The sequence below is a fragment of the Schistocerca americana genome, chromosome 2, assembly GCF_021461395.2.
Source record: "Schistocerca americana isolate TAMUIC-IGC-003095 chromosome 2, iqSchAmer2.1, whole genome shotgun sequence".
NCBI classification, from domain to species: Eukaryota; Metazoa; Arthropoda; class Insecta; order Orthoptera; family Acrididae; genus Schistocerca; species Schistocerca americana.
Window position 1 is genome coordinate 179,924,464 of NC_060120.1, and position 18,273 is coordinate 179,942,736.

Consider the following 18,273-nt stretch of genomic DNA (forward strand, 5'->3'; position numbering starts at 1 on the left):
GGCTTTTCTTCCATTTTTTCTATCTTTTCACTCTCTGCTTATTTATTTTTTTGTCACTCCCATGATTTCTAACTCTCCAAACTGTCCTCTCTTGCCTTGATGAATCCTGTCTCATATTACATCCATTCTTTCTGAAAACATGCTTTTGCACTATCAAACTACGGTCCCACATTCTGTTTATTGAAACCCGCTTGTCACTTGGAGTTACGCCAAAAGGCCTAACACTAAAAGTCCCTGTTTCTGGATGTAATCCTTCTACAAAATCCTGCAGTTATCTGCTCCTCACATTTCCTTGGATGGTATCATCTGTCAAGCCAACTTCAAATTGCAACAACATGCCAGAATTCACCTCAAAAAGCTATCCCACCTGCTCCTACACTACCTGAAAGTGATGTTTACCTTCCTGTCCCTCTGCAGCCCCCTAAACAGCCACAGCATCAACCACCACTCCTCTCGTACAAAGTAAGCTTAGCCAACCTCCTTAACATCCCACAGCCTTCACCACTGCCTCCCAGACCAAGAATAACCTATAATTACAAGAACCAGTCACAACAATACAGTGTCCGTAACCTCTCATCAAAAGCACTCTCTCCTCCTGAATTGCCTGTAATTCTCACTTGCACCCATAAATCTGCATTTGATCATGCTGCTTTACTGGAGAACCTACTTTCCTTCACACGTAATATCAATTGGAAATATCACTTTTTAACCTAGTCCCAAAACCTTTCCAACAGCAAACCTGACATTGAACCCTGTCCTGAACAGTTTAGACTATGATCCCAACTTGATCCACCACCACTACCTCAAAATCACCCCTTACAAATCCTCCCTTACATCTCCTCACATCCAGCATTGCTTCACAACCCTTCCTCTGCAGAACTCCAGGCTCTATGTTCCCTAAAATCTGATGACTCCATCATTGTCCTCCCAGCAGACAAAGGATCTACCACTGTAGTACTTGACCAAAAGGAGTATGTTAGTAAACTACAATAGTTGTCTGGGCCATCAAGATCCAATCCCTGTGATTCAAACTGATCTGCAATCCCTCCTTAAAACGTCAGACCCCTCACAAAGACTATCACCTCTATCCATAGAATTTCTCACCCCCCCCCCCCCCCAACTTTGACCTTTTTTCTAAGATCCACACACCCAATCACCCTGACTATCCTATAGCTGTGGGCTTCAAAGCACCCACAGAATTTATATCTGCCTTAGTTGATCAGCACCTGCGACCCATAGTGTAAAGATTCCCCTCCTATATCAAAGGTACCAACCATTTGCTAGACCATCTGAAATCCGTGCCTGTCCCACTCCCACCACACATCTTGCTTGTCACCATTGATGCCACCTCCCTCTACACCAGCATCCTCCATGTACATGGTCTGTCTGTTGCTGGACATTTCCTCAGTCAGCACCCAACTGATTCCAAATCTATGACATCCTTCCTGCTCACCATAATCAACATTATACTTGCCAACAACTACTTCACCTTTGAGGGGCAGGCATACAAACAGATCAGGGGTACGGCCTGAGAACCAGGATGGCTCCTTCCCACACCAACCTTTCCATGAGTCACTTGGAGGGGGCTTTCCTGTGATCCATAAGTCTTCAGCCCCTGGTTTGATTTAGATATCTGATGACATCTTTACCACATGGACTCATGGTGAGGCTGACCTGTTAACATTCCTAGAATATCTAAATACCTGCTGCCAATTAAATTTCACATGTTCCTATTCTGAATCCCATGCCACTTTCCTTGATGTTGATCTCATCCTCACAGAAGGCCAGCTACACACTTCCGTCCACATTAAACCTACCAACAAACAACAACACTTACATTTTGACATGTCAAATGTTCCCTCTCATACAGCCTTGGCATTCAAGGCAAACATATTTGTTCGGAAGCAGACTTTTTACAGCAATACACCACCATTCTAACCTCAGCCTTCACTGCATGCAATTACCCCTCCAGAATAATTCAAAAGCAGATTTCCCAGGCCAGCAAATCCAATCCTAGTACTGCTGATCCCTCCAAAAAACAGAATTATCCTGGTCTGAAATGTATTAATCAGCTACTGCGACAGGGCCAGGACTTCCTAAAATCATGCCATGAAATGAGATCCATACTGTCTGAAATTTTGCCCACCACACCTCGAACAGCTTTTCATCACCCTCCAAATCTCCCCAATATTCTTGTCAGACCCTACGCTCCTTCTGCACCTATCTCTCTACCCTATGGTTCCTACCCCTGTGACTGTCTCCACTTGCCCTATGCACCCTCCTACACCAACTATAGCAGACACCAGTTTTTCAGAACTCAGCTGGCGGGAACTAGCGCTACACCATGTCCTTGGTTCTCACCGCCCATCTGGCCTTAATTTATGTTAATTTCTTCTGTGTCAGCATTCCTTCACAGTAATTACTCTTTTCTTAGTATCCTACATCTTTCATTGTCTTATCTGTGTATTTTTCACCACACCCCTTCTACCTCTTTTACATGCAATGCATACAGCTTTTCACTCTTAATAACTCATGTGTAATGTTTAAGCAGTTATCTCTGTCTTGCACAATTACCCTGTTTTCACCTTTAAGCTCTCAGGTTTTCAAATCTTGTCTGATGCAGTCCCCAACAATGAGTCTTTCCTTCTCATCCTGTGTGGTAAGTGTCCCCTGACCCATGGTTCTCAGTGACTTTCCCAAAATCTACCCATTTTCCTAGACCTCTTCTGTCCTTTTCCTTCACCCCTTTTCCTTCCCCTTCAGCCCTTCTGCCCAAAGAAGGAGCCACTGGCTCTGAAAGCTTGCTACATAATGTGTAACATTAACAAACAAAAACATGATTGCTTTCACAGGTATCCCTGCCTCTGATAGGATATGTTACAGTGTAAAGTCAAGTGCCGGCACCCCAGTTGGGAATGAGAGGGCTGTGAAGAAGACGTCAGCTGACTGTACACTGACCGACCCCTCTCCAGGATGACAACACGACAGCAGCGGCCTCTATGCGGAGAGAACATAAGTGCCGTGCCTGACTGGCTGTAGCCCAGTTCTACAGCAGCTTCAAGACTAGCAACTAGGGTAGAAGCGTCAACTGTATTACTTCACTTGATTAGAATTGTTATACTGAAGAAGTTCGTTTATTTTGGATGTCACCCTTTGCTTGCCACACATCTATGTAATTCTCAAAGTTAAGTATTGTCATGCACTTTTTGTAATAAATCTGATTAATATGATGTGCTTGAATTGTTGTCTAGTGATCCAAGAAGCAGGTTTCCTAGACACCCCCCACAATCCGACGACTATGCAGGATTCAACATTTGGCGACGAGGATGGGATTGTTCGTATGAAACAGTTAGCATGTCAACACTGTGCTTGGCAGGGTATGGACACCCAAATAGAGCAGATGACATTTCAGTGTCACGCTTGTGTGGAAAATCAGTTTGCTCCACCACAAAAAAATCTCTGCTTGGCCTTAAGTCGCAATCACCATGGCAACGTGTGCAAATAGACTTTGTTGGACCCTTTTGGAATGTTCATTGGTTAATTGTGACCCTTATAGCAAGTTTCCTCTTGCTGTGTCAATTAACTCAACAACATCATGTAGCACAGTTCAGGCAATGTCCTCTATTTTTTGCCTTGAAGGTTTGCATGAAGTCATAGTGTCAGACACTGGAACTCAGCTGATGTCAAATGAATTTGAAAGATTTTGTGAATGCAATGGTGTACAGCATCTAACTAGTGCACCATTAAATCCACAGTCAAACGGCAAGGCAGAAAGTTTTGTCAGAACCTCCAAGCAGCAGATGGCCAAACTTTGCACCACACACACCAGGGATCAAGCATTGCAATTGTTTCTCGCCTCCTATCATTCACATCCACAAGATGGACCATTGCCAGCAGAATTTTTAACAGCCACTGCCATCAGACACTACTTCACCTACTCCACCCTCCTCAGCATCTGGTGCTAAAGGAAGGCTGCAAATATCACTTTGTGCTGCATGATATTGGTTTTTTTTTTTTTCTTTTTTTTTTCAGGATTTTTAGCAGCAGCAGACAGTGGGCACGAGGCAAGATCCTTCATTGACTTGGAGCTTGCATGTATCTCATTTCAGGCTCAGACAGATTGCAGTGCCGACATCACAATCAAATTCACCACTGTCAAGTGCATGGTGATCCTTCTGTATCTCTTCCCCCATATCTACGGAACCCGAGGGCAGTGCGGCCACAGCAGCTGCCAGAGGGTGTCATCAAGACACCATGGGATGACCCCATGGAGACAGAGCCTTTGGCTCCTCCACCTCCTCATGTCCAACCGATGGAGCTGGACCCGCCCACATTGCAGCAGCAGATGACTTCTACCTCTGGTTATGGGTCTCAGGAGGTGGACACATACCCTTCTGATCGTTTTCCAGGGACATTTCCGCCAGAGCAAAGGCCAGATGGCAGGGTATTACTGGAGGTCTGCCATCCTCTGCAGCCACAGCTTCTAGTCCATAGCAGCATCCAGGGTCTTGCCCACCCACCATTGTTGTGCTCCCTATATGATGACAGTCCGTCGCCTTGGGTGGGAGGAATGTTAAGGCATAAAGTCAAGTGCTGACATGCCAGTTGGGAATAAGAGAGCACAGAGGGCTGTGAAGAAGACGTCAGCCAATTGCATGCTGACCGACCCCTCTCCAGGATGACAACACGACAGCAGTGGCCTCTAAATGAAGAGAATATAAGAACCGCACCCAACTGGCTGCAGCCCAGATCTACAGCAGGTTCAAGACTAGCAACTAGGATAGAAGCATCAACTGTGTTACTTCACTTGTATCAGAATTGTTATATTGAAGAAGCTTGTTTTTTCGGATTTTGCCCTTTGCTTCAGACACATGTGTGAAATTCTCAAAGTTAAGTATTGTCATGTACTTTTTGCAATAAAACTCATTAATACGATGTGCTTGAATTGTTGTCTAGTGATCCAAGAAGCAGGTTTCCTAGACACCCCCTACAATCTGATGCCTAGGCAGGACTCAACAGGATAGGAGATGTCTTTGATCAGTCTGGAGTAGGTAGTGATGGGAGGATGTATGGAACAGGTCTTGCATCTAGATCTATTGCAGAGATACGAGCAGTGAGTGGGGGTGTACTAGGGACAAGGGTACCCTGTAGGTCTGGTGGTTTGTGGAAGACCACTGTGGGAGGAGTGCAAAGATCCAAATCTTCTATTTTTTGTTGTATATGGAAAAAACAATAAATTTTGGAACCAAAAAGAAGCTGTAAGATGGTATTTGTTACAGTCAGTGTGATCCCATACCTAGCAGGTGAAAATCAACATAAGGTGGTGAGAACTTCTGCAGATGCTGCTGAGCCAGGGATGCAACTGCAGCTGTGAAGGTTGAGTAGTCATAAGGGCTGCCTGGGCACTCCAGCTGCGTTACCCTGATTCTCCAGGTGGGTGTCGGCAGTGATGATCCTGAAGTACTATTGCGATCCGCCAGACTGAAGCTCAGTGATACAGAGCTGGCTCCCTGGGATGCATTGACAGGGATGTAAACTGCAAACACATGGAATTTTCTGTTTCATCTTATAATTACAGAAACAAAACAAAAATGTTGACACAGAGAAGAATAGTTGAACATTAAAATATCTGTGTGTGTGGGGAGGGGGGGGGGCACAGTCAGTGACAAGGTTATCAGTACCCTTGGTCATAAGGACTAAAAGTCAGAAAACAAGTAAAAGTAAGTCTGACACAATTACACCCACTCTTTCTAACCTCATTCACAGTCACCCACACAGTCACATGATCTCACATCATATAAGATAGCATAATATGATAAGATATTCTAAAACTGTCAATTAAAACACAATTAATACAAGAGGACAGCTAAAATAATTACAGAAGGAAATGTGGTGGCTGATCACTGATGAAAAACATGGGTGAAGCAGTCATCCTGCCCTAGTTAGTTAGTTACGTGTTCCATTGATCAATAGCACGGAAAACAGTTATGATGTGGAACGTGTCAAATGCACAAGAAATGCACACAGGAAACAGGTTTTCTTTTTTTTTTTCTTTTTTTTTTGTTTACATTATAGTGTCATACCTAAATATTTCTATTACCTATCCCATTCCCTTAAATGGCACAAAATGCATATATTATATCTCCAGATTTATTTACTCATATTCAAGAATTTATCTATGGTATAGAAAGAGTTGTCAAGGAGGTATGATTTCAATTTATTTTTGAAACTATTACTGCTGCTGTCAGACATTTTATTTCATCTGGTAATTTATCAAAAAGTTTTATAGCAGCATATTTTACCGCTTTCTGTGCCAAAGATAGGTTAAGTAAAGGATAGTGTAGGTCTTTCTTTTTTCTGGTATTGTAATCATGAATGTCGCTGTTGATTTTAAACTGGTCCATGTTTTTGAGAAAAAATTTCATTACTGAGTAAATATACTGTAAAGCAGTTGTAAGAATTCCTCACCTTGTAAACAGACGCCTACAAGATGTGCGACTATGAACCCCACACGTTATTCTAACTACTTTCTTTTGAGCAGTGAATACCTTTTGCCTAAGTGTTGAGTTGCCCCAGAATATTATTCCATATGACATCAGAGAGTGGAAGTATGCAAAGTATATTAGCTTACTAATTTCTACATCCTCAAAATTGGCAATTATTCTGATTGCAAAAGTTGCTGAACCTAGTTGCTTTAGGAGATACAAAATATGAGTTTTCCAATTAAGATTCTCATCTATATGTACAGCCAAAAACTTAGTATGCTCTACCCTGGCTACTGACTTCTTTTGATGTGTTATGTTTATTGAAGGAATTATACTTTTTGCAGCAGAAAATTGGATGTACTGTGTTTTTTCAAAGTTCAGACCAAGCCCATTCACAGAAAACCAATTAATAACTTTTCCAAAGACCTTATTTGTATCATTTTCTATCAGACTTTCTTTTACTGGATTAATAATTATGCTTGTATCATCAGCAAACAGTGTCAGTTCAGCATCTTGTTTCACATAAGAAGGGAGGTCATTCACATATATCAAGAAGAGGAGGGGACCCATGATCGAACCTTGTGGAAAACCTAATGTAATTTCACCCCAGTTAGAGGAAGTGGCAAACTCCTTTGGATCACTTGAAGCATATAAAGAGACTTTTTGCTTCCTGTTCTGTAGATATGACTTAAACCACTCATATGCTGTTCCATTTGTACCACAGAATTGTAATTTCTCTAACATAATGTCATCGTTCACACAATCAAATGCTTTACACAAGTCACAGAATATTCCTACTGGTGATACTTTACTATTTAAAGACTCTCTTATGCGAACAGTGAAATTGAATATTGCTGTCTCAGTGGAACAGCATTTCTGAAATCCGAACTGTGATTTACTAAGTGTTGCTGATGAGATGGCTAACCACTCTTGAGTAAATTACTTTCTCAAAGATTTTTGGAAAAGCTGTAAGCAAGGATACTAGCTGGTAATTATTGACATCTGTGGTTTCCCCCTTTTTGTAGAGAGGCCTGACAATGGCATATTTTAATCTGTCTGGAAAAATACCCTGAGTCAGTGATGCATTACATATGTGACTCAAAACATCAGCTGTAATTGCTTCACATTGTTTTAATAACATGTTAGAGATGTCACCTACTCCAACAGAACATTTATTTTTCAAAGATTTAATAATTTTCCTTATTTCACAAAAGGTTGTTAGATGAAAAATTTTAGGGAATGTATTATCCATTTCACAAAACCTTAGAAGCCACACGTTTGTCTGATTGTCAGTTAAAGTAAAGGGCAAACCTGCCAGAAAATTAGCTGCTGCTGTCTTTGCTGAATATAAAACACAGTCTACTAAAATGTGGAAAAACTTAACATCAAATCTTCCTGTAAAAGATTGGATATTTGTTGTTTTATTATTACGGTCACTTTTTTTTCTTTTTCTTTTGCATTTGGAGGAGAAAACTAGTTATTGAGATTTTGGGAACAAATCTTGCTGCAACGAGAAATGCCTGTGTTTAAATGATTGCCATCCCAACTCATGTCACATCCATGACACTCTCTCTCTACCTTATTTCAAATAGTACAAAATGACCTGTCCGTCATTTCCATAGATAAATCACAGCGGAAGGCTTATAGCATTTTCTTCGGGAATCTCAGATGCCACTTCTGTTTCACTAGATGACTTCCCACTAATTACTACAAGCTATGACCTTTCTGACCAGAAATCATGAATCCAGTTGCACAACTGAGACAGTATTTAGTGCCATATTTTGTGACAGAGCATGCCACACTCAAATCTACTCCAAGTTTAAAACTCCTGTAAACTGTTGCTAGTGTGGAGATCGAAAATACCACTTCAGTTGTAAGCTTTTTTTATTTTTCAGTGCTTAGACCATGGCTGCTTTTGGGCTATTACATCCCATGATCACATGTGATACTGAAAATAAATATGAGACCAAGGTTAATAATAATTTTTGCACACACTACTACACATGAGGAAACAACAAAGAAGTTCTTTATAAGAACACAACAGTCAGGCTAGATACAGTGAAACATAAGTCAATGCCAAAACAACACCAGACAATACAACAGATGACTGCCTGAGTAAAGAAGTATGGAATGAACACCAGGACACTTCCATTTTGTGCTGTAACCCCAAGCACCAAGATGGAGGGGGGAGGGAGTGGGGAAGGGGCAGGGAGGGAGAGGTAGTGAGAGAGGAATTGAGAGTGTGTGTGTGTGAGTGTGTGTGTGTGTGTGTGTGTGTGTGTGTGTGTGTGTGTGTGTGAGAGAGAGAGAGAGATGGCTTCAAAAATAGGGGATTGTACCCATCTTTTATACACCTAAGGTTGATGTTCGGGTCAGTTACACCAAACAACACCTTTTTAACAGTAGTTCATTTATTCACCTCTTTACACAAGCATGGCTTACAGAGAACTGCCTATGACGGAAGAGAGCAAAGATGATCTTAGCTTAGCATCCAAAGACGATGCTTGGAGTCTACAGACAAACATATATCGATGCTGGTGTCGACGTCATTGGCGCCACATAGACCCCCCACCCCCACCCCCCGCAGTACAGAGTACTCTTGAGAGGCCGGGAGGGGGGGGGGGGGTGACCAAGGTGTTGGCAGGGGAGGTCCACGGTCAGAGCTCGCAACAGCGTCATGAGGGAGATGCATGGGTAGCTGACATGAAGGAAGGTTCGGCCACCAAACCTGGAAGTCATTGAAGCGCCCATACTGGGCGTGCTGGTTGTGCAGCGGCAGGTAGGCCAGCAGTTTGCGAGTGGAACGGAGTGATGACAAAGATGTCTCCAGTGAGCATGGCGAACACATGAAGTATGTACAGGTTGACGTCGGGCGAGAGGGGAACACATTTCACCAGGTGGCAGGGAATGGTGGAGGTTGTGTCATGAACACAAGATGAAGGGAAACACCCGATGAACAGTGTATCATTGTGTAGTATTATAGAGATGTTGTGGATTATGTCCGGGGGAACAGGCACAAACACCTCGAGTACATTCAAGTTGGGGGGGGGCATGAGAAACCCCGACAGGGCGAGGCAGGCGACGGAGGAGAGGTCGAAGGGAACGGCGAAGGGCCCGGCGGTGGGGGCGTGATTGTAGGTAAGCTCGACGTGGGGAGCATGGGTCACTCGATGGAGTTGCGTGAGACTGGAGTAGGGGGCGAGGTCGGAAGAGAGCTCGACGATTGGGGCTGGAAGTCACTCAATTGAGTGTGTAAGTCCGACCTGGAGGGAGTGGTCGGAGCATCGTGAGCCACGACAGTGAGTGGCACGGTCATGGCCTGAAGGGGGGTAGAAGAAGGCTCGACATGAGCAGGCTTAAGTCAGTTGATAGAGACTGTGACAGCTATGTGGCACTGATGAGGTCGACACCAGCATCGATATACGTTTGTCTCTAGACTCTGAGCATCGTCTTTGGACACTAAGCTAAAATCATCTTTGCTCTCTTCTGCCATAGGAAGTTCTTTGTAAGCCTTGCTTGTGTAAAGAGGTGAATAAATGAACTACTGTAAAAAAGGTGTTGTTTGGTGTAACTGACCCGAAAATCCACCTCACTTATTGTTGCAGGCTCGAAAACGTCCGGAAAAATCAGCTTAATCATCGAGTGAGAGGCATCGTGTTGCAGTCCTGGCGGGTGTACATCGCCCGCAATACGACACATGTCGATCACAAAATCTGGTGTTAGGCGTTGGGCTGAAGTCATTGTTTGAATGCTGTGTTGATGTAATACACGCAAAAATAACCGATGTGTAGGCCACGAACACAGTAAAACGGAAGACGTTACAACTCGGGGTCACCAGTGAGGTGGATGTTCGGGTCAGTTACACCAAACAACACCTTCTTAACAGTAGTTCATTTATTCATCTCGTTACACAAGCAAGGCTTACAAAGAACTGCCCAAGACGGAAGAGAGCAAAGATGATCTTAGCTTAGCATCCAAAGATGATGCTCGGAGTCTAGATACAAACATATAACGATGCTGGTTTCGACCTCTTCGACGCCACACACCCAATAAGGTTGGTCACCTATTGAATCACCACAAAACTAAAGAAGACAATTGCTACACACAGTCAGGTGACTATCACATCCAATGTAGTGAGTGTCTTTTAGCCTATATAGGCCACACTGGATGCTCCTTTAGCATATGGTTCAGAGAGCATCAGGATCTTAGCAATTCTAATTCTGCCCTCACCAATCATGTGAAAGACCATAATCATTCCACCTCAGACATAGACACAGATTGCTACATTTTATGTATTCAACATAAAGGTCCTGTTATAAATATTTTAGAAGAAATTGAAATTATCCACAACATTAACCATAGTCCGTCGTGCATTTTGAATGAACAATCTTCACTTAAGCATGAAGCCCTATTGAATAACTTTTGTTTTTTGAAGCAGTGTCCCACTTAATTTTCTTCTCCTTCTGGTTTCTGATTATTGTACATTACACAAGTTTACTTCTTAACTGGGTCAGTCTTTCTGCAATTGCTTTGTTGGCCCTGAATTAGTATTAGCTACTAAATAGCGTATGCTTATTTCCCATAGTCAGGACTTCAAGGTCCACACATTTTCTATCTTGCATAGCTGTAAAATGTCCTCTTTTTATATAATTTTGTATAACTTTAGTTTTTTAACCTATAACTACAGCATGCTATTGTGCATTATTATGTGTGTCCTCATTAAATTAAAATTTGCTGTCATTTATGACATAAAATTTAATTGTCTCACATCTTATCTTTCATAAGCCTTGTTTAGGTGATGGCTTTTGGTTAGTAGTTTTATTACCTTTCTTTATTGCTCCTATCTTTGATGTGTCCCTTTATTGCTGTTACTGCTACCTATTAAACATATAGGAGTTTTTACAATGAGGACTTTATGGTTTAGCTTCTATTTTGCTTAGTAACAAGTTAATTTTTAAAAAATAGGTGCATGGCACTCATGACAAAAAAAAAAAGTCATTTAGTTTTACACGTTTATGAGAGCTCCCAGTTAGGAGTTTTACTACGGTTATGCACTGCCCCTGTTTCAATGTGTTCCTTTATCACTGGTAATGTACTCTTATCGCTTTTCATTAAAACTTTTTTGTAATTTTTTTTCCTTTTGCATGTAAATCACTAATTCAAATTGTGAATGCTGTGCTAGTTGGTCATGCATTAGTCTTTCCTTCAACAGATGGCAGTGGCATTGCAAATTTAATTTATCCATTTACCTCCTCCTTTGTGTAAGCTGCTTCATGCTCTGGGTACAATGGTGGTACACAACATCTTATAATCTCCATTGCAGTGCTTGGGGTCACAGCATAAAATGTAAATGTCCTATTGTTCATTCCATTCTTCTGTTACCTGGCTAGTTGTCTGTTGTATTGCCTGGTGTCGCTTTGGCACTGGCTTACGTTTCGACCGCTGTGTTCTAAAATGTTATATGGTGCTTCTTTATTGTTTTCTCTTATACATACAAGTGCATGTAAAAATTATTATTAGCTTCAGTCTCTTGTTTATTTTCAGTATCGTACCTGATGACTGGCATGTAATAGTCCAAAACTGGTCACGGTCTCAGCAATGAAAAATAAAAAACTGAAGTGGCATTTTCATAACGCTCAGTTGTGGATGTTCCTCCAGCAGGATTGTGTGCTGATAATGTACATTTTGCATCAGGACTATGAAGACATCATCAGGGAAATTTAGGCTTGCATGGAGGCATATAAATAGATATAGTTTCCTCACTCTATTTATTAGTGGAACATGAAGGGAAATGTCTAGTAGTAGTACAAGGTACCCTCTGCCATGCACCATATGGAGGATTGCAGAGTATCTCTGTAGATGTAATCTTATACATTTTAGATTCTTTTTAAATCTGACATTTATTTATTGCTTTTGCAACAGTGTTCTGTCTTGTTTTGAGTACTTTGGGGGATCTGCTTCATCTCTTATTAATTTACTTGGTATAAAACTCTTAATTGTCAGCAATACTATTTCTTTGAATTCAGACCACATCTAGTCAGTGTTTGCATTTTTAGTTTATAAGAAATGGAGATTCCTAGGAAGGTGTCAAGTGAATTAATATCTGAAACTTCCTGCCAGATTAAAACTGTGTGCTGGATCGAGACTCGAAATCGGGACCTATGCCTTTTGCAGGCAACTTAGGAGACAAGGTACTGGCAGAATTAAAGCTGTGAGGATAGGGCATGAGTTGTGCTTGGGTAGCTCAGTCAGTAGAGAACTTGCCTGCAAAAGGCAAAGGTTCCGATTTCGAGTCTCAGTTTGGCACACAGTTTTAATCTGCCAAGAAGTTTCATATCGGCACACACTCCACTACAGAGTGAAAATTTCATTCTGGAAACATCCCTTAGGCTGTGGCAAAGCCATATTTCTGCAATATCCTTTCTTCCAGGAGTGCTAGTTCTGCAAGTTTTGTAGGAGAGCGTCTGTGAAGTCTGGAAGGAAGGAGATGAAGTACTGGCAGAATTAAAGCTATGAGAACAGTGCTTGAGTTGTGCTTGGGTAGCTCAGTCAGTAGAGCTCTTGCCCGCAAAAGGCAAAGGTCCTAAGTTTGAGTCTCAGTCTGGCACACAGTTTTAATCTGCCAGGAAGTTTCATTTCTGCGCACAAAACACTGCAGAGTGAAAATTTCATTCTGAAATTAATATCTGTTTTTAATATATTCATTTCAGGGGGATTTGGATATTATGCTATTCAAACCAATGACCTTATGGTCACTAATCCCTGTATTCATTATGATGTTATCTATTTGCTCAGGATTGTTTGTTACTATGTGGTCTAGTATGTTATTAGAATCATATGGGCCCATGAACTAATTGCTCAAAATACTGGAGAAAGCACTTAGTGTAGTTTTGGACAATATTTTATGCCTACGACCAACTTTAAATATGTATTTTTGCCAGCATATCATAAGTAGACTGAAGTCACTAACAACTGCAATTGCGTGTGTCAGGTATCTGTTCAAAATATGACTTATATTTTCCTTGAACCTTCCAGTAACTATGCCACAGAAGCCAAAATTGCAACAGGGCAATAAAAAAAAGTTAAAAGTTAAAAGCAAAAATGATGTCATTTAAAGACTTTATAGAGGCTGTGGACCCATACTACATGAAGTTACATCATGTGTGTTGGTGAGCAGATAAAAGGAACCAACTGTAACATCATTGCTAAACTTTGGGTGTTACTGAATTAAAAGCAGCTCCACTGGGCATCTGGGCCAAGCCACACAATGGTGGTGACATTGTAGGAAGGCCACGCAACTATAGGCCAGACTGAAGTATTTCCACAACATGTAAACAAATTGGTGTTGATGTGTCTGGAAGTAATGTATCAGCACAACAAGTGTGTCATTATCTGTTATAAATAGCAACCAATTTTAGAACAGTTACATGCAGTCTGTCAGCACCCTCCATGAAATCGGGTCCACAAAATTCTCCACCATCCTATGGATCAGCCAGAAACCAACACTGGTCTGGACAGCCAGTTCCACCAGTCCAGCATATGGTTGTAACTCCACGCCTGTGGATTTAGAATGACACAATGGATCAGCCATCGTCCAAGCTCCACAGCAGCTCCGAACTTCTGCCTTGGAGGGCAGCTGGTTGCAACCAGTGTGCTACTGCTCCATCCTTCTGCAGAAGTGTGATCTTTTAATACAGAAGTAAGTGTCACTGACACTGCTCACTCAGGGCCACACAGTGCTAAATCAGGTGCATGCTCTGCTAAGTGGCGTGAAGAGTGTCAGAAGTGGACATCAAACAGCCATCCCACCACCATGACCTTCTGATGTCATAGGCACTGTCAGTGGACCATGTGCCATAGAGGACATATCCAGGACATAAACTATGTTGGAACTTGCAGCAGAGTTTCCCTAGCCACCACTGGGCAGCACCACCATCTCCAAACCCACCACACCACCACCTCTACATCATAGTGGACCCACTCAACCTGGGTCACCATACAGTAATGTCAGAAGTAATTGTAGACCTTGTCTGCCAACTGGTGTCAGCACAGTCTGCCTCAACGCAAAATGTCTTCATAACAGCATGCAGTTCTGTCAAATAGTGGGGTCAGTGAACAACTATTGGTTTTTGTGGTTGTTTCCCTGTTTCCTGTTATATGTAGAGGGGTTTGGAGACTAAGTGAGTGATGCACAGTGATTTGAGGGTTACGTTTATGCAGCCAGGGGAACTGGCTGATCTTTCATAGTTTCCTGGTAATATAAAGGAGCATTATTTACTGACTGTGAGGTGTGGTTAGTTTAACTTCATAGGTCACTCAGCGCCTTGTGTGGAGTCAGTACCAGTAATTTGTGTTAACTGTCACCAGCAGGGACATATAGGCAGTCAGTGCATAGAGTCAAGATGGATGATGATAAGATGTAAGACATACGATTGTGTTGTGTCATACAGCTTGTTGTGAGAATATGCTGTGTTCCATTGTGTGTATTGCAGATTAAGGTTACACTGTGCGAGAGTCTCAATTGGAAGGTGTCACTAGTTATGAGGCAGTTCAAGTACTGGTTGATGAAATGGTGATATGGAAAGCAGATAAAGCATACTTGTGTAAAAGGCTTGCAGCTATGCAATAAGAGCTGGAATCAGCCAAGCAACCTGTTTCTTTATTAGATCCAACCTCAGACAGTTGATCATGCCTTTCTCTGGAAAGTCAACTGACGACATAATGTTTATTTTGCATGACCTGCAGTTAGCAGCCTATATTGTGAGGGGTGGGGGTCACAGAATCAGTTATTGCAGGTCACAAAGTTCCATTTGATAGTGGAAGCCAAGATGTATGTCAGATGTACAGAGGGACTAAGAGATGCACAAACATTTGATGAATTGAAAAAATACTTGCTAGAGAGGTTCTCTGTTCTATTGAAGCAAAACAACAAACAGTTTTTTTGTGAGCAGTTGGGTAGTCTTTCAAAGAAGCATAATGAATTGGTAGAAAATTTTGTAGTCAGAATATCAAAAGTGACATATGAATTAGAGGAAAGTGACAAGGAAAACAGAGTCATACTCCATGAAGCAGAGCAGAGGGCTTTGGACACATTTTTAAGGGGCTTGCCACCTGATATGTCTAGAAGGGTGAGAACTGGTATCTCAAACGGCTTTTACTCTGCAGTCAGATTAGCCATGGACTTTGAAATGATTGGCGCAGCAGCAGGAATGTGGGATAAGAGAACAGTATTCTTCACTAATGTGAGCCATTGTAGATGTGGGAGGCTGGGACACATGCAAATGCAATGCAATCAAACTCAGTGTGGTAGATGTGGTGTGGCTGGACACTGCCAACGTGACTGTAGGGAAAGGTAAGGGAAACCATGGGAAGAATAAGCAATTGTTAAACATAAGAACAAAACCCTGATCTACCACAAGAAGAACCTGATAAATTTTTGATTCAACTAATACAAATGCAGAGGTGGAATGAAGGATAAAAAGTACAAGTTCCTAAAGCACACGGGGGCACATGTGTCAGTAGCAAGTATGGGCCTTGTGGGCCAGAGGCAATTAAATCCTCCACACTATAATTTCCACGGATTTGAAGGTAATGATGTGGAGACTTTTGGTTCAGCAATGATGGATTTTCAAGTGGGGACACAGCATTTTAAGCAGTGCAAAGATGTCATTCCCCAAATAAGTGATTGTTGCTGCATGATCTTAGGATTAGACTTTCTGATAATAGAGTATGCAAAAATTCACCTTAGGTGACATATAGTTGAACTTAGTGGGACAATGTTGCAGCTAGAGTAGACGGTCACCAGTGAAGTACGGATGCAAGGTCTATCAATCTTTTGAGGTGAACCACATGAACTGCAGTCAACAACACTAAGGATGGATTTGTATGTTATTGTGGTGCAAGGTACTGGGAAGTTGGTCAGGCTAAATGTGGGACCAGACTGGCCTGTTAATGAATTGTGCATGGCAAATACACTGGCAGAAAATTATATATTAGACACCTCATGTTCCTTTGTAAGGAGAAGCATAGTATGTGTACAGGAAAAACTGGACAGGAATGTAGTTCCCATGAATTTAGATAATTTTGGCGCCAATGGTGTACAGCTCACCAAAAGAATGTTGGTAGCTAATTCGGGAGTCCTGGATGATGTGAGTTGGGCTCTGTCAGTGTGCACCAGGGTAGTGTATGAACCATTAATAAAACTGCATTGTAGAAAGCTGGAGCACCTTAAAAGTATGGACAGACTGGAGATGGAGAATTTATTGTTTGAATTTGAAGATTTGTTTTTTCCTTGTGGATCTTTAGCAGCAACATCTATAACACAGCACCCTATGGGAACTGAGTCACCAGATTATCATAGACTGTACCATGTACTGCATTGTTTGCAACCAGTATCAAAAGATTTCAATGAAAAACAGGTAGCAGACAGGGTAATAGAGGAAAGCACTAGTCCATGGTGTGTAGCTATCGTAGTTGTACAGAAAAAAGTCATCAGATGCGAACAAAAGACATCTTAAGGACAAAACTATAACTGATGCATATCCAGTTCCAGACATAACTGAAACTATTGATGATTTTGAACAGTGTAGATACTTCTCCAGCTTAGATCTGAGCAACGGGTGCCGTCAGATGGAGGTATACCCTGAGGACCATCGGAAAACAGCTGCTCAGTCCCCTGGAGCCATTTTCAGTGTCATAGACACTGTTTGGGTTAAAAGTGTTCCATTCAATGTTTCAATATTTTTTGGATGGAGTGCTGAGTGGGCTGAAACTTCACCAGTACATGGTACACTGAGATGATATAATTGTTTTTGCGAAGGATATGGTAGAGCATCTGCAATGTTTGTCGGAGGTTTTTAGAAGATTACAAGCAGCAAATTGAAGCAGGAAAAATGTCACTTTGCATTGGAAGAAGTTATGTATTTATGGAATGTTATGTGAAGGGGTCAAGATGGATCCAAGGTTCATACAGGCAATATGAGAACTTCCAATTCCTAGTCATAGCAAGGAGTTTCAATTTTATCTTTTTTTGGGGGGAGGGGGGTTAGGGAATTGTTATAAAAATTATAAAGGGGTTTTCAGATATAGCTGGACCATGTATATGCTTGTTAAAAAAAAGGGGGTAAAGTATGAATGGACAAAGGAATGACAAGACATATTCAAGGAGTTAAAGAGAGAACTGACATCAAGTCAAGTACTAATTTTTCCAAACTTCTAATCAAGCTAACTGATGTGTTCTCAGTCAAGTAATAAATGGAGCATATAGTAGCATATGCCTTTAGGCAGTTGAACAGAACAGAGAAGAACCAACCCACAACAGAAAATGAGATGCTTAGTGTGATATATGGAAACATGTATTAGCATGAAAAGAAATTTAAAGTGGTAACTCACCTATCAGCTCTTAAGTGGTTAATGAGACTTAAAGACCCTTCTAATAGGCTGACCAGACCAGCATTGAGGCTAATAAATTCAAGTAAGAATTCATATGCAATCCTGGTAACAGACACATAAATGGAGATAGTTTAAGTTGAAAAGTAGCAATGATACAGACACTATGTCATGACTTTCCACAGTGGCAAGCAGCAGAAAGAGCTGATGTGGAATGTAAATAATATGCATCACAGCTGCAATTAACTGTCTGGGATGGATTATTATGTAAGACAATGAGGCTGGGGCTGTGGGTAGTATGCCAGCAAAGATAAAAGAGGAAGTGCTGAAAGAATTGTGTCAAGTCAATAGAACAGTTATTATGCAAGTTGTGGAAAGCTACTGGTGCAAGTCTGGGAAA

The 18,273-nt window shown here is 41.6% G+C and overlaps 1 protein-coding gene across 3 annotated transcripts in view; it reads right to left on the reverse strand.

The window, feature by feature from the left end:
- LOC124595452 overlaps positions 1-18,273 on the reverse strand; it is a 179,205-nt gene that overhangs the window by 23,884 nt on the left and 137,048 nt on the right. For all 3 annotated transcript variants that reach the window (XM_047134198.1, XM_047134199.1, XM_047134197.1), the window contains exon 7: positions 5,297-5,536. In XM_047134198.1, coding sequence (XP_046990154.1) covers positions 5,297-5,536 — 240 coding nt within the window. The remainder of the gene's footprint in view (positions 1-5,296; positions 5,537-18,273) is intronic.